At 35.9% G+C, this 25749-nt stretch overlaps 1 protein-coding gene and 2 pseudogenes across 1 annotated transcript; 2 read left to right on the plus strand and 1 right to left on the minus strand.

The window, feature by feature from the left end:
• Positions 1–1802: 1802 nt before the first annotated feature.
• LOC136167711 (olfactory receptor 5M1-like) lies at positions 1803–2750 on the plus strand. The gene has a single exon (XM_065935219.1). It carries the CDS (start codon positions 1803–1805, stop codon positions 2748–2750), a length of 948 nt encoding a protein of 315 aa, XP_065791291.1.
• A 5688-nt stretch (positions 2751–8438) lies between these two features.
• LOC136167439 (olfactory receptor 5M11-like) lies at positions 8439–10532 on the minus strand (annotated as a pseudogene).
• Positions 10533–23261: 12729 nt separating this feature from the next.
• Positions 23262–24200, plus strand: LOC136167856 (olfactory receptor 5M5-like; annotated as a pseudogene).
• The last annotated feature ends 1549 nt before the right edge of the window (positions 24201–25749 follow it).

Raw genomic sequence — 25749 nt, forward strand, 5'->3', positions numbered from 1 at the left:
CAGGGACAAAAAGTGCCAGCGTGATGGCTCTGCAGCCAGACAGTGCAGAGAGAGCCATCAGGTTCACAATACAAAAAGACACGCATTGCCTAAAATAGGAATTCTAATGCCGGTGGGCTTCCATGTCTCTGTGTGTGTGTGTGTGTGAATTTAACCTTTTAGAATTCAAATTTTCCAACTCCTGGAAATGAACTAATGCTTTATGTAAACTACAGAAAACAGATGAGAAATGTGTTCCAGGCAGCACAGTTAAATACAAGGACCACTTCTGTACTTGAAAAAACCACTGTGCTGCCTCAAAGGATAAATCAGAGTTTAACAAATCAACTCCAATTCAGAGGAGACAAGTACTGCTGTGGTTTCCAAACAGTACATGATATATCTTTATCTCTGGGTTTAGTACTTATTCCTTCTCCTACAATATATACTTCGTGAGGCTGGAGATTTTTTTCATTGTTGTAGCACTGAACCTAGAACAAGGGGGAAAAAAATCAATATTTACAGTGTAAAAGAATAAATGAGTGCATGTATGAATTCTTCATTCTGTTTATTCTTAGTCATATCGAGATAAATTTCAGTAATTTAATGTCCTTTGAATGAAATAAAGACATACAACTATGGGTTTCAGTTGAAAATGCAGTACTGAACATTTGTATTCTATTTCTGAAACAATCAGTTCAATGCAGTTTAGTCGCTCAGTCGTGTCCAACTTTTTGTGATCCTGTGGATTGCAGCACGCCAGACTTGCCTGTTCATCACCCACTCTAGGAGCTTGCTCAAACCCATGTCCATCAGGTTGGTGATGCCATCCAACCATCTCATCCTCTGTCATCCCCTTCTCCTCCTGCCTTCAATCTATCCCAGCATTAGGGGCTTTTCCAATGAGTCAGTTCTTTGCATCAGGTGGACAAAGCATTAGAGTTTCAGCTTCAGAATCAGTCCTTCTAATGAATAGTCAGGACTGATTTCCTTTAGGATTGACTGGTTTGATCTCCTTGCAGTCCAAGGGACTCTCAAGAGTCTTCTCCAACACCACAGTTCAAAAGCATTAATTCTCTGGCGTTCAGCTTTCTTCATAGCACAGTTCTCACTTTATAGTCCAATGCTGCTTGGAGGGATCTGAAACAATAGGCTGTAAGAACTGGTGGGGCTCTTGAAATACAGTTTTCTTCATTTGTTTATTTGAAAGATGTTGATGATGCCTTGTTGCTTTTCATACCTGATTTTCATATCTTTGACTTTTTGTTCCCACAAAGTTTGAAAAAAAAATCAAAGTATAGTCCCCTTAAAAGATATAAATGTATGCATATATATAATATGCAATATTATTAGATCATAGCATTTATTAATATATATTGTTAATACTCAACATAGAATAGTTAATATTATAATTAATATATTATATATAAAATTTAATATATAATCATATATAAATTGTAATAATCAATATATAATATTAAATAATATTATAACATATGTAGTTAATATATTAATAAATAAGTGATATAAAATTATGATATGTAATATATAATATTATATACTAATATTTGATTAATGATATATCTATATATACAAACAAGAGAGAGCTTGAGATATAGTGAGAAAAGCCAGAATAGTACTGAGATATAGGATTAAATATTTGTGCAGAAATCCTGATGAATTTGTTGAAAAACCAAATAGAAATTTATTCATAGATAAATTGATAAATGAGTAAATGCTAAAGGTATGGAATGAATGCAGAGCCTGTGCCACACAGAATTCTTCACTTTCTTTGTCACTTTCAATTCTCAAGGAATAAGAATATGTTTTCCCCAAATCACACAATAGTGACTGAATTCATTCTCCTGGGACTCACAGATGACCCGGCACTACAGAAAGCCCTGTTTGGGGTGTTCCTGGTGATCTACCTAATCACACTGGTGGGAAATCTGAGCATGGTCGTGCTCATCAGGGCCAATCCCCACCTCCAGACCCCCATGTATTTCTTTCTCAGCCACCTCTCCTTTGTAGATCTTTGCTATTCCTCCAATGTTACTCCAAATATGCTGCACAATTTCCTCTCAGACCAGAAGACCATCTCCTATGCTGGATGCTTCACACAGTGTTTTCTCTTCATTGCCCTGGTGATCACTGAACTTTATCTCCTTGCTTCAATGGCCTTGGATCGCTATGTAGCCATTTGCAGCCCTCTACATTACAGCACCAGGATGTCCAAGGACGTTTGCATCTTTCTAGTCACAGTCCCTTATACTTGTGGTCTCCTCAATGGCCTCTCTCAGGCTCTGCTGACCTTTCATTTGTCCTTCTGTGACTCCCTTGAGATCAACCATTTCTACTGTGCTGATCCTCCTCTGATAATGTTGGCCTGCTCTGACACCTATATCAAAAAGATGGCGATGTTTGTGGTTGCTGGTTTCACTCTCTCAAGCTCTCTCTTCATCATTCTTCTGTCCTACATTTTCATCATTGCATCCGTCTTGAGGATGCATTCTGCAAAAGGCAGGTACAAAGCCTTTTCTACTTGTGGTTCCCACCTGACAACAGTCACTCTATTTTATGGAACCCTCTTCTGCATGTACTTAAGGCCTCCATCTAAGAACTCTGTAGAGGAGTCCAAAATAATTGCAGTCTTTTATACATTTTTGAGCCCAATGTTGAACCCATTGATCTACAGTGTAAGGAACAAGCATGTGATCCATGCCATGAGGCATATGATTAAGGTAACTTTTTTTCATAGAATTACAGTTTAGGTGCTTATTCATATTTAAGGTGTCTGTAATAACACAGAGGTTCCTTCAAAGGAAAAGCCTACTAGTCTATCATCATGATTAGTTTATCTTCATGAGTTCTCACTGATATTGCATAATTTCTCCTCAAAATTTATACTTTAAAGACAAATGTTTTCAATAAGCTCATTTAATATTTTACTAAATTTATTCACTTGGGGATAAGTAATATATTAATATTAATTCACTCTGATGTGAACATTGCCAATCCATCTTCTTTGAATTAAATGGTCTACAGAGCCATAGTGAGGCTCAAAATAGGATGATTGCTTTTTAGCTTCTTTTAAAATTTTATGAAAAACTTTCTTCTTCAATATGTGATATAGAGCAATCACTCCAGTGCCTGACTAGTCACTGGAATCACTTCAGGGAAATCTGAAGTACTCGGATCACCCATAGCTTTAAAATTTTTATAAATTTCCCCCCAACCAATATTATAGATATCCTGAGAAACTTTTTACCCAATTATAAATATTGGTTGTGGTTTGCAATTTTGAAAATGAAGTCTCAACACCTGCTTATGAGCTTCCAGGAATAGGGATCCAATTCAGTCATTATTATAGTATAATGGAAGTCTAGATATATTTTTTCATGTTTTTTCTCTAAATTAGAATAAATTTATTGAGTAAACATAGCCTAGCAATTGGCTTCTATAGACACAAGAATGCTCTAAAACAATATACAAATGAAGAGGTATGTAGATATCTTTCTGAAAGTAAACAGTGATGTTTTATTTGGTTCATAACTATGGCAGAAATCAGCTCAACACTGCAAAGCAATTTTCTAACAATTAAAAAAAATACAAAAGTGGTTGTTCATTATTTTCTAGTCAAGTATGTTACAATAGTTTCCAAAATATCTTTTGAGAGGAAAGTCCCTTAGTCATGTCCAACTCTTTGGGACCCCATGGATTATACAGTCCATGAAATTCTCCTGACCAGAATACTGGAGTGGGTAGCCTTTCTCTTCTCCTGGAGATCTTCCCAACCCATGGATCCAAACCAGACCTCCCGCAGTGCAGGCTGATTCTTTACCAGCTGGGTCACCAGGGAATCCTGAGAATACTGGAGTGGATAGTCTATCCTTTCCCCAGTGGATCTTCCCAACCCAGGAATGGAACTGTGGTCTCCTGAATTGCAGTCAGATTCTTTTCCAGTTGAGATACACGGGAAGCTGTCTTTTGAGAAAATTAGTAGCAAAGAAAGTTATATAAAAAGATACATAATTCATCCACACTGATCCTTGCATTATTAGTGAGCTATATTGTAATATACTGAAACATATATTGAATTTTAAATGGCCTTGAATGCTTCAATTCAGTTTAGTTCAGTTGCTCAGTCATGTCCGACTCTTTGCAACCCCATGGACCGCAGCATGCCAAGCCTCCCTGTCCATCACCAACTCCTGGAATTCACTCAAACTCATGTCCATTGAGTCAGTGATGCCATCCAACCATCTCATCCTCTGTCGTCCCCTTCTCCTCCTTCCTTCAATCTTTCCCAGCATCAGGGTCTTTTCAAATGAGGCAGTTCTTCACATTAGGTGGTCAAAGCACTGGAGTTTCAGTTTCAGCATCAGTCCTTCCAATGAACACCCAGGACTGATCTCCTTTAAGATGGACTGGTTGGATCTCCTTGTAGCCCAAGGGACTCTCAAGAGTCTTCTCCAACACCACAGTTCAAAAGCATCAATTCTTCTGCACTCAGCTTTCTTTATAGTCCAACTCTCACATTATGTGCATACATAAGTATTCCAATATTATGCATTCCAGGTTTAACTAAGACCACAATAATAAGTGGTCATGTGAAAGGAACTGCTATATTTACTGTAATGTGTTCAAATCATTTTCCAGAAAATCATCCAAATAACCCAAAGTTTTAGAAACCAGGACTTCATTCTTAAGTCTCAGTTGATTGAGGCTAATTCTATCAAAAATATTATTTATAAATAAATAAAAAAGCAGACAGAAGTGAGGGAGTAACAATCATCAGTAGTATGTCCCAAATCAAACGATAGCTTCTGTATTTAGTTGTTCTATTTTCTCAATAAGTTAAAACATTTAGCTATTCTTACAATTAATATGACAAAATTGGAAGCATTTTCCATGTATAAGTTTGAAGATTAATTTTTACTTGATAGTATTGTGCTTATAACTTTCTATAGACTATGTATTTTTAGTGAACATTGTTTTTAATGTAGCATAATACACAGAATTAAAGAATTGAACTTAATTACAAAAACATTGCAATTCATTTAAAGATACATAAATTGAAAAATACTGAAATCTTGACAGATTCTTTACGAACTGAGCTATCAGGGAATCCCTGAATTATTCTAGATAAAATTAAATTTCAATTTTGGAATGAAAGCACAATTTACTTGTAATCTCCTGTTAAAGAAAAGTGCTCTGAGCATTTGGTATATGTATATTTTCATTTAGTTTATATTGCAAACCATTATTTCACTATGTCAATATATCCCATTTTTTTATATTGATAATTGACTCACATTTGTATGTACAGATCCCTCTGTTTCTTGAGGATATTAAAAATGTATAATTTTTGAATTAAAGATTTTGAATTTTTTAAAAGACCTGCCTAAGTTTTTATACAGGTAAAGTTTTCTCCAGAAAGCATTGAACATTTATACTTATGACTATTAATTAATATTTGAGAGTAATCATATAAATGTACCTTAAAAACATTAGAAAATATCAGTTAAAGTGATTTGTTTCTTTGTTTTCTCAACTGAAGTTCTTAGGGAAGGAATATGTTTTAATTAAAACAAAAGAAGAAATGTTTAACAAATAAATGATATACATTATGTTGATTGATTTTGCTATCGATCTTATTTCTGATGATTCCTCCCCTGAGAATATATATATATATATATATATATATATATATATATATATATATATATATGTATATAGCTTTTTTTTTCTATTTTTAGTTCTATGACTTTTCTCCACAATACACAATTTTTGTAGTAAAACAAGTTATTATATTATGTTCTTTATTTTTCATTGCCATATTTTATAGCGATATCTCAAATTATTCTATATATGACTTCGTTGGTGGCTCAGATGGTACATAATCTGCCTGCAATTCAGGAGATCCAGATTTGATCCTGGGTTGAGAAGACCCTCTGGAAAAGGAAATGGCAACCATCTCCAGTATTCTGGCCTGGAGAATTCCATGGGCAGGGGGCCTGGTGGGCTGCGGTCCATGGGGTCCCAAAGAGTGGGACACAACTAAGCAAGTAACACTCTCACTTCCACTTTCATTCTAGATACAATTTTATTGTATGTTGTAAGATTGCATATAACTTTTCTCTCACATTTTATCCATTTCTTCCTACAATTTATCAAGCTGTCCTTTATCTCTCACTAATTTGTGATGTTATCTTCATTGTACACTAAATACATTCATTGTTATTTCTTCTTTAACCAATATGTTGATTAAGCCAATATATTATATTGTGTATTTTGCATTTTAAACAAAATTCCTAAACTTGCTATAGATTGGTGTTTTAATTTCTTATAGAGAAAATCTGGGCTTCCCTTGTAGCTCAGTGGTAAAGAACCCACTGCAATGTGGGGACCACAAGAGACTCCTGGGTGGGGAAAATCCCCTGGAGGAGAAAATGACAACTCACTCCAGAATTCATGCCTAGAGGATCCCACGGACAGAGAAGCCTGGTGGCTACAGTCCATAGGGTCACGCAAACAGTCAGACATGACTGAAGCAACTGAGGATGCAGGCACAGAGAAAATTCATCTTCAATATTTTTCACTTTCAAATTTATCCCAGAAGAATATAAATCAGATGCTTTAGCTATATAATATTTTTTCCAGTTATATATGTACATGTGTCAGAGTTCTCTGGGCTAACACACAGGATCCTTGTTGTTTACCTATTTTAAATATAACAATGTGCACATGTCAGTCCCAAACTCCCAATCTCTCTCTCTGCCCCAGCCTTCCCCCTTGGCAACCATTGGTTTGTTCTCTAAGTCTGTGAGTCTCTTGGATTTTATCATAAAATAATTTAAAACTAAGCACCACCCAAGTTGACAAAAGATTTTATTGCAAATAAGAAAAAGTGAAATAGTACAAAAATATGATGTTATTAATTTCATAGAAATCATATGAACAATGACATATTGAAGGCTATGCATATTGAATTGATAAAAATTAACAAATGTTAAAATTAGTGAATAAAATTATTGTTAATAAAAATATGAATTAAGATGCTGCTTTGTGTATCTGTATTTTAAGAGAGTTTAAAAAGACCGGCACTTTTATACCCTGATTATATCAAGAAAAATAATAATGCACATTTTTCCTAGAAATTTATTTAACATGTTTCAAGAGTCTTAAAAATGTACACTTTCAATAAGTCCAGTTTTAAGCATGTGCTGAAGCATAATGAGAAAACTAAGTGAAGATTTTCATTATAATATTTGTTTCATATCTGAGAAAAAGAAAAAAAGTGATATATTAAAATAGACAGCCCTCGTATTGCATGACCTCACCTAACTGAAACCATAGAACCTGGAAATGTGTCCTCACTTCGTGTGGATTTCAGCGACCTCGGCACTGGGCAAAGTGAGGACTACCTGCATTCAGTACTGGGTTAGGCGCAGGCAGACACCAGACAGACCAGAGGCTGTACGTAACTAGAACACCTGGAAGGGTGCGTTGGTTGTGATCATAAAGAGGAATTTGACTATCACGTGACAGATCTTGCATTAGAATGTTACACAGACATTAAAGAAGTTTCCAATTAAGAAAATGTCAAAGTATTTTATGTTACATTATGAAGGATAAGGTCACATTGATATGTACATGATGATGACCTTGTAAAATACTAGGCTTAAGGAAAATTAAAATTAGTTCTTTCTGTGTACCAATTTTCCATGATAATCAATTATTGTATTTAAATAAGCAAGAAAATGGAAAATGAATATTTCCAAACTCATCCAACCCCAAAATATAAAATTAAAGGATCTTTATTTATTAATAGTAATATTGGAATATGAAAATAGAAAAAAGCAGGGGTTCAAAATCTGTTCTCTAAAAGTATTCAACTGGTTGGTGATCCAAGGTCCTTGTAATTCAAGCTCCTACTGTTTGTCCCTTTGCCTTTTAAAAATATGGTGCTTGTGAATAGGTTGAGATGTTCAAGGGTAAACAAGCCATCTTTATTTGTTTGTTAAGAGTGAGTGACAAAGACAAGTATCAATATTTCTATTATTTTTTAATCTGGAACCTTTTCTTTTTATTTTACTTCTCAAGAGAGAATTTATCCAAGTAAAGGATTTTTTCTTCTTGAGATTAAATATCACAGTAGCTATGATACTATACTATAAAACTGAGAAATAGCAAAATAAATAAAAGTTGAATTCCCATAAGTTGTTTTTGATACATGGATGTTTTCTTTGTTGCATTTGTGTCTACTATCTTCACACAATAAAATGATATTCCCAGTGTTATTAAGGGTGTGAGAAAATTATGGTACTCATTTGCTGGGGTTGATGTCACACATGACTAAATCCAGAAAGAAAATAATAATATAAAGGTAACTAAGAATAAAATGGTGGAAGTCTACCATAATATAATAGTTACACTAGAAGCCATAACTTATATGCTTATTTTCCTAAAGTTAGGAAAAACAAAAACTCGTTAAATACTAAAAGGAAGTGGTGAAATATGTGTGCCATATCAATGTTAATTTACATTATGCTTTTAAATAAAGATCAATTCCAAAGATTCTCAAGCAGTCTGGAAAATACAACTTAGTTTCAAAACACTAAAACCAAGTTTCCATGCATATTAGAATAGCTGTTATTTTAAAATTGCTTGTGGATAGACAAGAACTGAAAGGTAATATGTAAAATTATGGCACAATAATTTTTAATATTGTAGGAAAAAGGGATATAAATCTCTTATATAAGAAATGAAAACTCCAAGTCAGGAAAGTGTAGCTCCCATTCATTAGGATGTTTGCTTTGATTAAAGGAAGCTAATGAAACAAATTATTAGATTATTAAAATTACAATATCAGGGCTTTGTTTCAAATAATAATTGGGAGATAGTGAAGGACAGGGAAGTTTGGTGTTCTGTAGTCCATGGGGTCACAAAGAGTTGACATGACTGAGTGAACAACAATGATAAAACATATATGTTTTACATTCATATGATATAGACAAGCATTCATCAAAAGTTTATTCAGAACACACATTGAAGACTAGAGAAATGAGATTTTTGAGAGGATAATCAGCTTTCATTAAGGGAATATGTCATATATCACAGGGAAGTAAATTAGCTTCTTATTGAGGAAATATACCATAATGCACATTGCTTTGCTGCTAAGAGTACCTCAGTGTTGCTCAATATTGAAGACTTAGGAAGAAAAAGGAAGAAATATATGCCAAGCAAGTGAAAATGAGTCCTTGAGTGAGACTAAAAGCTTAAACCTGCTTAATCATAAGAAACTGACTTCTGTTGTTGCCTTTTCTTCCAAACTACACTTCCATTCTTTGTTTCCATTAGACTCGATCCCAAGCTCTTGCAAATATGTATGTGAGTGTGCATGTGTGCTGAGTCAGGTCTGACTCTTTGCGACTCCATGGACTGTAGCCTTCCAGGCTCCTCTGTCCATGGATTCTCCAGGCAAGAATACTGGAGTGGACTGAATTCTCCAGGCAAGATGGAATATTCTGGGGTTGCTTTTGAGACACTTTTTTCTTTCTTTCTTTCTTTTTTTTTAAACTGGGAAACTGTCAAAAAAGAACTCTTCTTCATTGTACCAAGGTTTCTCATAAATATTCTTCTTAAAGCCTGTTTTACATCATTGTTCCTGAGGCTATAGGTAAATGGATTCAGCATGGGATTCACAAAAATGCAAATCACTGACACAATTTTCCCTTGTTCCACAGGTTGCTTGTTTGCGGGTCTCAGATACATGCAAGTCAGGGACCCGTAGAACACAATGACAGCTGTCAAGTGGGAGCCACAGGTGGAGAAGGCTTTGCACTGCCCTTCACTGGAATGGATCCTCATAATGGTGACAAAAATGAAAATGCAGGAGATGAGGATAATGAGTAGGGAACTGTGAGGTTAATCCCTGTGGACATAAACAAGGCAGCTTGCTTTATGTAAGTTTCAGAACATGTCAACATTAAGAGGGGCAGGTCAGTACAGTAGAAATGATTGATGGTGTTGGATCCACAAAAGGACAAGCGGGAAGTCAATATTACCCGCATTGTGCCCACACAGACCCCCAGAGGGACGGGAAAGTGACCAGGCAGATGCACAGTGACCTGGACAGCCTTCCGCTGTAATGCAGGGGGTTGCAGATTGCCATGTATCTGTCATAGGCCATAGCACCAAGCATGTAATACTCAGTAAGAAGCAGAGTCACAAAAACAAAACATTGTGCTAGGCACCCCATCTAGGAAATGGTTTTTTTCTCTGATAAGAAGTTAGTAAGCATCTGAGGAGAGACATTTGTAGAGTGAAAAATGTCTGCACATGCTAAATGGGTGAGGAAAAAGTACATGGGGCTTGCACCGGGGAGTGAATCTGATTAATAAAATCATCCCAATGTTCCCAGTCAGGGTGATGAGATAAATCAGGAGAAACACCGTAAAGAGGATGGGCTGCAGCTCTTGTTGACTGGTAAGTCCCAGTAGAATAAACTCAGTCTCCTCTGTGCCATTGTGTGAGGGAAATGTATCCATTTTCATATTCTCTAATAAGAGAAGAAATGTTTTCAGATATAAAAAGAAATAGGTTGTATGAAATTCAAAAATAGACAAAATAAATCAGCACTAAGACAAACTGGTTTTCAAAAGAGAGATCTAAGTTGTGACTACCCTGAGAGAAGGAAGAATTTCAGTAGATGCCTCAGATGGTTGGTGGTGCTGAGTAAACTGGATAATCTATTTCAGGAGCAAGTTTTGAAGTCCATGCAGCATCAATGCAGGCTGCTCCGCAATCTCCACTTATCTCTACTAAAATGTATAGAATCTGACTTAACTCTTTGGAGTCCCTCATTAGGCTATGGACTAAGAAGCACTGATGCTTAAACAAACTACTGCCTTTGTTTGATCATGACATAATGCTGGATCAGGGAATAGAGAAAATGGTTGGTTTTCTGTACATTGGTTCTATTTTTGTCAGTAAAGGTGAACATTCCATAATCAGAGTAGTATACTCTTCTTGAGAGCCTGTGTACATTTATTCAGATTCAGTTTCTTCCTTATTTCTTACTTATTTCCCAGCATCAATAAACCTCTTCCGGTTCCTTGATATTCTGTCCCTCCCATTTCCTTTGTTTAAAATCAACACTAGATAGTCCAGGATTATTTCTTTGTCTGGTCCCCACTATGATCTCACTGATCTCTGACTCTTTATCTTAATGTGCACTGTGTTTAGCATCTTCATTGTTTGCTGCAATACTGTTTCTGTTCTATGCTTTGGTTTTCTGGTCACAAGGCATGGGATCTTGGCTCCCCATCCAGAGGTTGGACTGGTGTCCTTGCACTGGAAAGAGAAGTTTTCACCCTTGGACTGCCAGGGAAGTCCCTCACTAATTTCTTATTAATTCACACATCTCAGTTTATTTTATATTACATATATATGTGCATGTGTGTGTGGGGGGGGGTGTGTATTTCAGATTCACATTTCAATTAATTTCATATCTTTGACTTCATACCTTATATCTCAACTATCTGAAAGTCTTGTCTGCTCTACCTTTAACACATTACTTATTGAATATTACAGCAGCTTGTCAGCATTTTCTCTGCTACCAGTCAAATCTAAGCTACTCTAATGTCTAAGCTACTATAATGATTTTCCTTCTTCCACATTTGAAGTCTTCTATCCTCCAACATAAGCCAATTATCTTTTTTTTTTGCATATTTACTTTTTCTTTTAATTTTTAAATTATGAAGAGATGCTAACACATTTGCAGGAGAGTTGGAAAATACATATCAAAGTTATATATATTTCCACTATATATTGGAATTTTTAAATAGGTAAATTAAGATATTTAGCTGATGTTTTAATATCAAACTCTCAAAAATTAATTGAATGAATATACAAAGAAGTAGAAGGATATATTAAACTGAAAAGCACTGTGAACTAATTCAATGTAATTAAGATTTGTATGATTTTAACATAACAGTGGTATACAAATTCTATTCAAGTTTCCATAGAGTATAAATGAGAAGACACTGGAACATATCCAGGAATATAAGATTGCCACTGATCTTTTATAAACACAAATCACATCATGTTGGTGACCTGGTAAAATGGCACTACACTTTCCATCACACTTGGGCTTAAAATTTAACTTCTTATCAGGGTCTGCAAGGGGTTGTGTGATGTCTTCTCATACATTTCTCCAAATTCTTCCATCAGTTTCTCTTTGGCCCTTTTTTCCTGCCGCATTGACTGTCTTGATGTGCCTTAAACATGATTAATATGTTACTACCTGAGGGTCTTTGCACATACTGTTCTAGATGCCTAGAATGTTCACTTTATCACTTCATTTAAATCTCTCTTCTCATGACACCTACTCTGGAAAGCTTACCTAGGCCTCTTCTCTAAGTTAGTCAATACCAAATAGCTCTCTAATCAAGCATTATGATCTATTTTTCTTATATCATTTATCACTTCTAAAAGTATTATTTTTTTATAACCCCTTCCACCCTTGGAATACTAGTCACAGGAGGAAATGGACTTTATTTGTGCTATATCCCCAGAATTTGGGTGAATGCCTGAATCATGGTCAAGAAAACAGTATTCACTAGTTGTAGAAAGGATGAACTGGTGAGGTAATCTTGCCAATCACATCAGCTTATTTTCCATGATATGTATATTTCTTGCCTCCAAAATGTTGCCAATGGTGACTGAGTAACTACAAAATTCTCTAGAGGGAGCACAAATAAGTGGTGATTTTAATAACACAATCTAGTGATAGTTGTACATGTTTTAAACCTCAATAATTAACAGCTAAAACTTGTTGGTTGAATCCTTGGAAACAGGTTAAAGCTGATTGAAAAATGAGTTATCTTTAACCACTACAGTAAACTTTACAAGTCCAGAAGAACATAGAATGGTCACATTTTTTAAAAGACAACTCTATTGCTTTATTAAATTCATGTTTTCATAAATATAATATTCAGGGGGGGTTATCAACTCTGGCTTCATACTGGAATCAGATGTGGCATTTCTAATAACACTAATCCTTGAGCAGTAGCTCAGCTGAGGTCAGAACACACATTGGCATATTTAACAAGCTTTCTACAGGGTTTTAATGCATGGCCAGGGCTGAAGTGCTGCATGAGACAACTGAAATGATATGCTTGAATTAAGTAAGTTTTTAACACATAGATTTACCATCTGAAAACTTATACTTTCCCCATTCAGTGATTTCTGAGATATTGCCACAAATTCTTCCCAATTATGGAACCTGCTGTCATCAACAGTACACAAAGTTCTTTTTCCATTATTCTGATTAAGGCAAAATCCCAGCCTCTGACTTCAGTCTGTATAATATTCTGTTGGTTTCACAAAGCTTGTAAAGAAAATATGTTTCTGAGAGACTCCACAATTTTGTCTTGCACTCAAGAAATAGAAAGAAAAGAAGAGAAAACCTGATTAAGGATCACACCATTCTATTATTTGTTACATGCAATTCAGGGCTTAGTTTCTGGGATCCACATGGGAAACACCCATTGTTAAAGTAGAGTTAATATAGTTATTTTCCAAGTTACTAGCAGAAGTAAGGGAGTGAAGGAGAAGGATTCATTTTTATCATTCTCACTAAACTGTTGGCTGAGTGGTAAAGAACCCGCTTGCCATGGAGGAGACATAGAGATGTGTGTTCGATCTCCAGGTCTGGAAGATCCCCTGGAGGAGAGCCTGACAACCCACTCCAGTATTCCTGCCTGGAGAATTCCATGGACAGAGGGGCCTGACGGGCTACAGTCCATGGAGTACAGAGCCGGACATGACTGAAGTGACTTAGCACAAAATATTCAGGGTAGTGAAAATGCCTGTGCAGAATGCTTGTGTTAATTGTTGAAATCTTCTTCTTCATTCAAAGAGCAAGGTGAGTGAGAAAATGGGAGGAATAAGAATATTCTTCCAAAAGATAACAGTTAAAGGTATAACACCATTACAGTTCAGAGAGTAGAAGTATGGAAAACAACCACACTTATGCTTAGGGTAGGTATGAATTAAAGGTCTATACACAACGCAGGGGGATGAAATCCAAAAACCATAAATCCTGCATAATTTGTTTCTAAGAATGTTGGCCAAATGGGATGATTCAGCTGGAAGTTCAATAAAACCCATAGCAGTGTTTGAAAGGGACACAGCACAGCAGAGCGAAGCATATTCCTCTTGAGTAAAGCAATGTGCACCCGCTTTGGAAGTTCTGGATACACCAAAGCTACCACATTTCAATGCAGAAAACCTAATGCAAGACCTCACAGGTGAAAAAGGAGACGTGTTCACATTGTTTTTCCCTCTCACCTTTAATCTTACACTCATGTACCCAAATTCCTTTAAATTCATCCCTTAAAAATAATGTACAAAATTATCATATAAATTGGGAGTACATTTTCTTGTGCCAAATTCTAAGGCTCTAAGTTTGAAGGAAAAAAAAAGTTATAAGGGAAGTATGATGTATGAACTTCTTGAATACCTAGAATTTGCTAAAGCTCCACAGGTAAGCCTACTCTAAACCTACCTGTGATTTAGAAATTGGATTTAGAAATTCACATAGATTGTGAAATGGGTCTGTAACTAAGGTCAATGATGGTTGCAAGACTTGCTTGACCTCCCAGTACATCACAAGTCACTTATTGCCTTCATCCAAAAAACTGAGGTTGATCTGCCTACTGTTTGGTCTTCATGTGGCAATTCTTAACACTCACTACTAACTCTGTTTTATGCTCCAAAGAAGAAATATCAAATAATATTTCTTAAGAGTTCTTGATTTTCAGAACTGTCAGACTTACCTACAAAGGGACTGTGATTTCTTAGCTCCATGAAGGTCCCTCAAATAGGAGGATTTATACAAGAAAGGCTAACTTTGGGAGATTCATGCCAGAAGATTTCATCACAAAATCACCTAAGGGACATTATCAGTGCTCCCTCTGGAGGCATCAACAAAAGTCACTTCTTAATTAACAGGATCATTATTTATGGATTAATCATTAGATGCACAAATTGTCTTTTAGTAAGTACAAAAACACATAGTACTGATTTTGATACTAGGAATAGTTCTCAGGCAGATGTATATATATATTTTAATGATGAATGGTCTCTGTTTATCTTCAGCTAGAATAGTGTTTCCTTCTTCTGAATTCACATTGTTGTTTCCCTGCCTCCTCTGTGGTACATGCCTCCTTTCATAACTATTCTATTTCTTTTAAGGATAGTAAGAATCTGAAGATAAAATTAATGTCAATTCCATATCCTGAGCTCCCTTTGTTGTTTATTCACTAAGTTGTATACGACTCTTTTTTTTGTAATCCCATGGGCTGTAGCCCCACCAGGCTCCTCTTTCTATGGGATTTCCCTCAAGAATACTGGAGTAGGTTGCTATTTCCTTCTCCAGGGTATCTTCTTGACCCAAGGATCAAACCCAGGTCTCCATCTCCTGTATTGGCAGGAGGATTCTTTACCACTGAATCACCTGGGAAGCCCTAATATCCTGAGTAGCAATCTGGGGCAGTCTACAAACATTTTGAGTGCATAGTTAATGTTTAATAAAGAGGTATTGAATAAATACCTTTTTTTTTTTTTTTTTTTTTTTGTAAGGCTGTAAGCCACCATGGGCTTCCCTGGTGGCTAAGATGGTAAAGAGTCTGCCAGTAACACAGGAGACCCGGTTTCGAACCCTGGGTCAGGAAGATCCCTGAAAAGGGGGACAGCAACTCACTCCAGTATTTGTGCCTGGAGAATTCCATGGAAAGAGAAACCTGGTGGACTAAGTCCATGGGGTCACAAAGAGTCAGACACAATTGAGAAACTAACACTAACATTGAATAAATAACTGAACAATGATGTTAGAGAGAGGGTTTGAATTACTGGCATTTCATGTAAACTGTACTTTACCTCATTTTCACTAGTAATTGAAGATAATTTCACCTCACAGATTAAAATGCAATTTGCAAGGAATCTATTTTTAGACATTCAGATCTAATTGGAGATAATTTCAATGAAATTAGACTTATCAGCACAGATGTGTTTAATTTATGATTCCTGATAACATATAATATTTAATCTTTAAGATCATATCTACATTAATATTTGAAAGCAGAGTCAACTTCTAGTATTTCTGACCCAATTTCCTTATAATACTCTTATGAAAAACAAAAATAATATAGTAGTTTTATATCTTGCATATGACTAAGCCAATCTTCCTCTCCAATCTCTATCTTCCATTCATGTTTCACATTAAAAAGCAGGGACTATGATTATGATAGGGAAAAATAAAGACCCCTGAATCATACCTTTGGGGAAAGAAATACTAATAATTGATAGAAAAAGCAAAAGATGATTCAAAGCCTTAGCAGATCTCTCTGAGACTGGTTGTCCCAACTTCCTTGCTAGAGGCTTCAGTACTGAGTCAATTTTTTGGTCAGCCAAAGCAATCTGAAGTTTGTGCCCTGCTTACTTAAACAGTTTACACTTGGACTTGACTTAATACTCCCACAGTTACTTCAGTCTCTATGGGACATGAACAGTAGCCAGATTTCCAAATTCTTAGTATCTTCCAAATAGAGGAATATGAAGATAGCTACCATTTGAAGTCTGGAATATGTAGCCAGTGAAGTTGATTCCTACACAACAAACTTTCCAGGAGAGGTCCAAGGAAATACAAAGAACAGATTTAAGTCTGCAATTCCCCTAAGAGTCAAGATGCAGCTGGGTCAGCAGGCAAGACTAGCAGGCTGTGTCCAATCAGGAAAGAGTAATGCCCACAAGATGCCCACACCCTGGTGGACAACATCAGAACAAACATTAACTTTGCAGGTTAGAGGCCAAGAAAGATCAGAAAGAAGCACAAAGATCACAGAAGTAGATTACAGACTCCCTTTCCAGGGCTGGAAGTTCTCTCAATTCATATGAGGGGAAAAAAGACTAAAATATGAAGGGCTAGGCATTTGCCTAAAGAGAAAGATCAACTAAAAGAGTTTATTTAAACAATAGACCCTTCTAAGTCTAAAACTACTCTTTCAAAGAAAGGCATACTTCACAAGTCCTTTTATATAATTATATGTTGATGTAAGAACTCAGGTAATACAATAATTAAAGATGTTGGGTCATTAAGATACTTATCTCGAAAGATGAGAGAAATATGCAAAATATTTGCATATCAGTTATCACAAACATGCAAAGAATAATTAATGCACTGTCTTTGTGAAGTGGACAAGGACCCTGCTTTGTAGAAAAACAAAATTCATATAAACTACTGTGTCATTCTGAAAATGTTCTTCAGTCCAGTTGGTTTGTGGATATGGGTAAAAGCTCACCTATAAAATTATATTGATAATTACCTCATATTTTATATCACTTAACTTATACACCTGTTATTATATTAAATATTTTGGTTGGGAGACATTATAATTTAATGTGGAGTTAAAAAACTGTTTCTTCATTAAGGTGATCCATAGGCTTCATTGTATAAATTTGAATTGGCTGACTAATTCTATAATGCTTGATAAGTTGCAATGAGCTTGCAAATGTTTTTCCAATTGACTTCAGCCTTATAAACTGTGAATACATCCTTTGAATAGTTGCAAATATTTTGAGATTTTCCTAACTTCAGGTTGAACAAATAGAATTGTTGGCTTTATATTAAATTCAGCATAAAATATATTTCAAAATCCTATTTTTCCTATATTCCTGTTCAGTTGAATGGGACATATATGGTAGATTGAGGCAGTTATGGATAAGTTAAATAGCTGTATTTCCAGAATTTATTTACATTACCAGGTTGTAGAGCTCATATATTTACAACTTTTTTAGTAAGACAGCTAATATCATCTGCTGAGTACTTATTAGATATCAGACATTTCTGTGCTAAGCATTTCAAAATGAATACACATGTCCTTTAGTAAGGAGCAACTGTTTCTTTAACACTTACAATATCCCTGTGATAGAAAATTATGATTTCTTTCTAACAGATGAAGATCCTGAATATTGGAGAAATGTATATACATATATATATGCATATATGTTCATTTCAGTCATGTCCAACTCTTTTTGACTCCATGGACTGTAGCATGCCAGGCTTTCCTGTCCATCACCAACTGCCAGAGCTTGCTCAAATTCATGCCCATCGAGTTGGTGATGCCATTCAATCATCTCATTCTCTGCCATCCCCTTCTCCTCCTTCCTTCAATCTTTCCCAACATCAGGGTCTTTTCCAATGAGTCAGTTCTTCACATCATGTGGTCAAAATATTGGAGATTCAGCTTCAGCATTAGCACTTCCAATGAATATTCAGGACTGAATTCCTTTAGGACTGCCTGGTTTGAACTTGCATTCCAAGGGACTCTCAGGAATCTTCTCCAAGGATAGATAAGAAAGCCTTTCTACATGATCAGTGAAAAGAAATAGAGGAAAACAATAGAATGGGAAATAAGTTGAATAAGAATAAGTTAGAGATCTCTTCAAGAAAATTAGAGATACCAAGAGAACATTCCATGCAAAGATGGACACAATAAAGGACAGAAATGGTATGAACCTAACAGAAGCAGAAGATATTAAGAAGAGGTGGGAAGAATACACAGAAGAACTACACAAGAAAGATCTTAATGACCCAGATAACCATGATGGTGTGATCACTCACCTAGAGCCAGACATCCTGGAGTGTGAAGTCAAGTTGGCCTTAGGAAGCATCACTATGAACAAAGCTAGTGACAGTGATGTAATTCCAGTTGAACTATTTCAAATTCTAAGAAATGATGCTGTTAAAGTGCTGCACTCAATATGCCAGCAAATTTGGAAAATGCAACATTGGCCACAGGACTGGAAAGGTCAGGTTTCATTCCAATCCCAAAGAAAGGCAATGCCAAAGAATGTTCAAACTATCACACAATTGCACTCATTTCACACACTAGCAAATTAATGCTCAACTTTCTCCAAGCGAGGCTTCAGGGGTGAAGACAGAAATCTCTCTTCCACTGCAACATTTATTGAGTAACTATTGCACAACTTCTGGTCTGAGTCAGAGACCTGAAACAAGACCAAAGTCTACTCAAATGATTTAACTGAAGAGAATTTAATAAAATTAATTTAATTAAAAAATTAATTTAATTTAATAAAGAGAACACAGGAAATGTTAAAGACAACAAAGAATATGAAGTTCCTGGAGGCTAATTGCAGAAGGCAATTTCCATTCCAGTACTGAAGTGGTCAACACAAGGACTAGTGTCAGGAGTCCAGTGAAACTAAGACTAAGAAGAGTATCCCAGGCCACATACTCAACACACTCCTCAGGCAGAATTTTCCTTGGAAGGGCTGTAGCCACCCTACCATTTCATTATGAAATTGAGAGAATATAAAAATGAAATTGGGATTCCACTCTCTTTCTGCCACCTCTGTTGTGTTCCTGGTTTTCTCACTGGAAAAACTAGATGGAAACCAGACACTAAAGTAGTTCTATTGATGGAATCTAAGAATTCAATCTCAGATGGAAAAAGACAACAGATCTGGGTGGGACAGGCTGACAAAGGAAGAATTGCCAGCAATTTACATTATCTGGATATTTACAATATACTCTTGTTCCCAATCATTTCATGGCGAATAAATGGGGAATCAATGTACACAGTGACAGACTTATTTTCTTGGGCTCTAAAATCACTGTGGAGGGCAACTGCAGCCATGAAATTAAAAGACACTTGCTCCTTGGAATAAAAGCTATGACAAACCTAGAACAGCATATTAAAAAGCAGAGACATTACTTTGTCAATAAAGGTCCATATAGTCAAAGCTATGGTTTTTCCAGTAGTAAATGTATGTATGTATGTGTTGGACCATAAAGAAAGCTGAGCACCAAAGAATTGATGCTTTTGAACTGTGGTGTTGGAGAAGACTCTTGAGAGTCCCCTGGACTACAAGGAGATCAAACAAGTGAATTCTAAGGGAAATCAGTCCTGAATATTCATTGGAAGGAATGATGCTGAAGCTGAAGTTTCAATACCTTGGCCACCTGATGAGAAGAGCCACTCTTTGGAAAAGACCTTGATGCTGTGAAAGATAGAAGGCAGAAGAAGGGGATGCAGAGGATGAGATGATTGGATGACATCACCAACTCAGTGGACACGAGTTTGGGCAAACTCCAGGAGATGGTGATGGACAGGGAAACCTGGCATGCTGTAGTCCATGGGGTCACAAAAAGTCAGACACCACTGAGTGACTGAACAACAATGAAATTCTCTTAGCTATTGTGTTTTTATATCTATTTTTTTTTTAATGAAAAGACTCAAAATCGGAAAATAACTAGTTCAAATGTAACAAAATTTAATTGATCTTCCAATGGTTTCCTAGACTCCAAAACTCCATATACCAGGCACTATTCTATCTTGCATGATGAAAATAATGAAACTTAATATTACCCCACTCCCCAAGTCAAGTCTCGAATTATGTAGACCCACCAGCATACATGCTGAAATGAACAGTGAATCACATTGCTTTGTCATTTCAGGAGATTTGATTCCCTGATGATATTAAGAAGTGTCAAATTGCCGTGTCTTCATGAGCATAAGATTTAAAAAAAAAAAAAAAAAAAAAGATGGCCTGAAACATATTTTGATGAATTAGCAAATGTCTTGATTTAAATTGTTATTTTTGTTAGAGTACAAATATTTATAACTGTACAGTGGAGTGGTATCATAATAGAAAAAGAACCAGACCAATGACAGAAACTCAAGTGAGTGTCAAGACTACAAATTTGCTCATCTCCAAAGACAATTCTGTCCACTTGCAAATACTTGTTCCTGAGTTTTCTTTGCCCTATCACATAAGATGTCATGTTCTATTTTTGTAAAAGAAGGTCATTACCATCAAATACTCAAATGATCTGGAATGCTCATTGCTTGCAATCCCTCATTACTCCATAGTAAAAATAAATGGAAAGACAAAAAGACATATGAATGAGCTCAGTTCTGAGTGTGCTTTTTTTAAATATTTCTTTCTTATTTTTATTTCTATTTTATTATTATTTGCCATACATTGACATGAATCAGCCATGGATTTACATATGTTCACCATCCTGAACCCCTCCTCCCACCCCCCTCCCCATCCCATCACTCTGGGTCATCCCAGTGCACCAGCCCCGAGCATTTGTCTCATGCATCCAACCTGGACTGGCGATCTGTTTCACACATGTTTCGATGCAGTTCCTGAGAGTGCACTTTTAATCACAATTTGTAAGTCCAACTAAGTTAACTTAAGTGCCCAATTAACACAATCGGCAATATACGTTAATAACAAGTGCAGTAATATGTTTATAATACAAACAAATAATACACACACAAAGAACAAACACGAAAATAAAGACGACACTTTCAATCTTACAGTAGAGTACCTTTAAAAGTTCAATAGTACTGTGCAATGGCTGGCAAACAGGAGCTGACACCTATGTTCACATCTTTGAAAGTTTGCAACTTGAATATCTGTATGTAGGGGGTTTACTGTATTAGTTATTTTGGCTTTTGATTAATAATTTAATAAATAGAGACACTAAAATACAATCCCAGAACCAAAAATGCTTTATTATGACATATACAGAATGATTATGATTTCATTGATTTAGGTGACTTGTATTTTATTATGCTGGTCAATAAGTCTAAATTTCTCAGGTGCATAATGAAATAATGCACATGGGTAAGAAAGCAGGAGTGTTTCATTTACTAAGTACATTACAAGGTGACCTCTGTCCATCACTGAAATGGTAGCTATTAATAAGAGTTGTTATAACAATGACACGGCTTTATGTGCTATGAAAGTAAAGTGTAGATTTTTCCATCATAATCTTCATGGTCACCTTCATCATGCACAAAAGTTTGGAGATGCACTTTATGATTTCTTACATACTGTCTCAGTTATATGGATCATATGATTATTTTCAGTATGATTTTTTGCATGCTTTAATGAACTTTATATTGAAAATTCCAGTTTTAGAATTTATACTTACTCTTTGTAAGAGTTAAAATGTGGTAAAGTTATAACAAAATCATTATGATCCAAGGATATTGTTGACAATCTTTTTTGATTGCATTTTAAATTTATATTTAATAGGATAATTGTTTTGCAAAATTGTGTTGGCTTCTGCCATAGGACAATGTGAATCAGCCATACATATACATACGCACCCTCCCTCCTGAACCCCCTCCTACCTTGCACATCAGCCCCCTTTTCAGTTGTCCCAGAGCTCCAGGTGTGTTGCACGACAACTCTCCATTGCTCTCTGTTTTACATACGCTTATGTGTATGTTTCAGTGCTGCTCTTTCAATTCATCCCACCGTCTCCTTCCTCTGCTGTGTCTGAAGCCAGTTCTCTATGTCTGCATTTCTATTCCTGCCCTGCAAATAGGTTCATCAGAACCACTTATCTAGATTCCACATATCTCACACCAGGAAGATTTTAATACAATATCTCTGTACCCCAATCACTCTATACTTGAATATTTAATAACACTGATATATGGTGTTATACTCATCCACCAACACAAACATACACATTATTTATGTATTATATGCTTCTCTGTTATTATTTGAAAAATTGGGATTTAATTTTGTATCTCATGAAACAATTGTGCCCCCAATAATTGGCTATAAAATACAAAGAAAAGATATTTTAAGCTGTCTTAAAAGGTGAGTAGTATTTGATTATTTTAGGACCCCCTGAGATAGACAAGAGTGGGGAAAGAGGATATGCATTGAAGAGTGAGGGACCAGTCTGAAAGTGATCTTGAGTTTGAAGAGGCAGGTAGACAGAATCTGGTTCTATAAAGACCTATCAATTCCATGAACTTAAGTCCACTAAGTTGTGAAAACACATGAGTTTTGATGACTGATGCTTTAGATACCACATCATAAGTTATATTGAAAAACAAAGTGTCATAATTTCAATGAAAAGCAAAGTTTAAAGAATTGTAAGTAATTCATGAAAACAATTTTCAGAAAAGATAAAGATTTTTCAACTATGAGAAGACTTGGAGAAAAGCATTTCAATGTATGATTGTCTTTATGTAAAGAAGCTCTGTATTAATTTAGATATTCAAAGAATTAATTTCATGCTTACTAGGCTATTCATTTCACATGCATTTACATTATGAGAGGAGTGGGCATCAGATGACATGATGTGAGTAATGGAAAAATGAAAAATGAATTTTATTTCATTTACTTTAGAACATGTTGGAAGCTGAGCAAATGCAATGTTGAAAGAAAACTACACAGAGGTGACTGAGTTTATCCTCCTGGGACTGACAGATTGAGCTGACTTGCAGCCTGTCCTTTTTGTGATCTTCCTAGTCATCTACCTGATCACAGTCATCGGTAATGCGGGCATGATTTAGTTAGTCAGAACTGACTCAAATCTTCAGACTCCAACGTACTTCTTCCTCAGCCACCTCTCCTTTGTAGATCTCTGTTATGCCACCACTGTCACTCCTCAGATGCTGACTTATTTCTCATCCAAGAGAAAAACCATTTCCTTCCTTGGCTGCTTTATACAGTTCCACTTTTTCATTGCCCTGGTAATTGCAGATTATTATACGCTCACAGTGATGGCTTACGATCTCTATGTGGCCATCTGCAAACCCTAGTTATATGCCAGCAAGATGTCCCGAGGTGTCTGCATCTCTCTCGTTGCTGCTCCTTATATTTATGGCTTTGCAAATGGTCTTGCCCAAACCATCTTGATGCTCCATCTCACCTTCTGTGGACCCAATGAAATCAACCAATTTTACTGTGCGGACCCACCGCTCTTAGTCCTGGCCTGCTCTGATACTCATGTCAAAGAGACTGCCATGTTCTTGGGGGCTGGTTCCAACCTCACGTGTTCTCTCACCATCATCCTCATCTCCTACATTTTCATCTTCCTAGCCATTCTTCGTATTCGCTCTGCAGAAAGGAAACGAAAGGTCTTCTCTACCCGTGGGTCCCACCTGACAGCTGTCAGTGTCTTTCATGGGACACTGTTCTGCATGTATCTGAGGCCCCCTTCTGAGATATCTGTTGAAGAGGGTAAAATTCTTGCTGTGTTTTATATCTTTTTGAGTCCTATGCTAAACCTTTTGATCTACAGCCTTTGGAACAAAGATATTAAAAAAGCAATGAGGAGAGTGATTCAAGAGAATCTATTTGCCAAATAGAGTAGACATTTGGTCACAGGTATGTAGTATATCCGTATTCTCTGATCAATTAGTTAGCACTTTAAATTAACAAATCACTTTGTCTATGGATTTATTCTCTTTCTTTTGTAATTCACCTATGAGACTTGGAAGAATTTTTTTTTTTAATTGTTAGCTATGAATCAGTGTACTAAAATAATACCACATATAAATTAAAACAGAAGATCAAATACCATTGGCTTTGTTTTATAAAACTAATTAGGGATAGATTATTCTAGCCACATTTCCCATAAGAGTACAGATTTTTAACAGACAGAGTTACAAAACGATGCTAAGGCAATGGCAATCTGTTAGATTTCCAGAGCTTAATGTTTTCCAATCATTTTTTCCAGGAACTTGTCAACTATGCATGTATTTATCTATTGGCTTGTTTCTTTTGCTTTCTTTTATTCAAATTATATAAGGATGAATATGTTGGGGAATCTCAGGTTATTACTCTAAGTCACATCTTTACATGATAGTACTGATCCAATATACTCCTCACTCATAAGACTTTTGATGTAAATATCATATATCCTATTGAATATTTTACTGTTCTTTTTATGTTCTAAACCAATTTACATCCCTAACATAAAACTAGTCTTGTGGTTTCACTTTTGTTGTTATGAACTATTTCAAATGCACAGTCAAAATATAAATTAATATAAAAGCCACCAGTGTCAGTATAACTAACAAGAAATATCTTCATGCAATGCCATGTTTTTCATCTTTTTAATTATAAGTTTATATTGGAGTATAGTTGATTAATGATGTTGTGTTAGTTTCACAGCAAAGTGACTCAGTTATACAAACCGATGTACCTATATTTTTCAAATTGCTTTCCCATTTAAGTTATTTCAGAATATTGACAGTCTTCCCTGTGCTAAATGAACAGGTCATTTGGTTTTATCAGTCAGTCAGTCAGTTCAGTCACTCTGTCATGTCTGATTCTTTGTGACCTCATGGACTGCAGTCCGCCAGGCTTCCCTGTCTATCACCAACTTTTGGAGCTTGCTCAAACTCAAATTCATCGAGTCAGTGTTGCCATCCAACCATCTCATCCTCCGTTATCCTCTTCTCCTCCTGCCTTCCATCTTTCCCAGCATCAGGGTCTTTTCCAATGAGTCAGTTCTTTGCATGAGGTGGCCAAAATATTGGAGCTTCAGCATCAGTTCTTTCAATGAATATTCTGGACTGATTTTCTTTAGGATGGACTGGTTGGATCTCCTTGCAATCCAAGTGACTCTCAGAAGTCTTCTCCAACACCACAGTTCAAAAGCACCATTTCTTTGGTGCTCTGCTTTCTTTATGGTCTAACTTTCACATCTGTACATGACCACTGGAAAAACCATAGATTTGACTAGATGGACCTTTGTCAGCAAAGTAATGTCTCTGCTCTTTAATATGCTGTCTAGGTTTGTCATAGCTTTTCTTCTAAGGAACAAGTGTCTTTTAATTTCATGGTTACAGTCAACATTTGCAGTGACTTTGGAACCTAAGAAAATAAAGTATGTCACTGTTTCCATTGTTT

Source organism: Muntiacus reevesi, chromosome 4 (assembly GCF_963930625.1).
Source record: "Muntiacus reevesi chromosome 4, mMunRee1.1, whole genome shotgun sequence".
Taxonomy (NCBI): domain Eukaryota; kingdom Metazoa; phylum Chordata; class Mammalia; order Artiodactyla; family Cervidae; genus Muntiacus; species Muntiacus reevesi.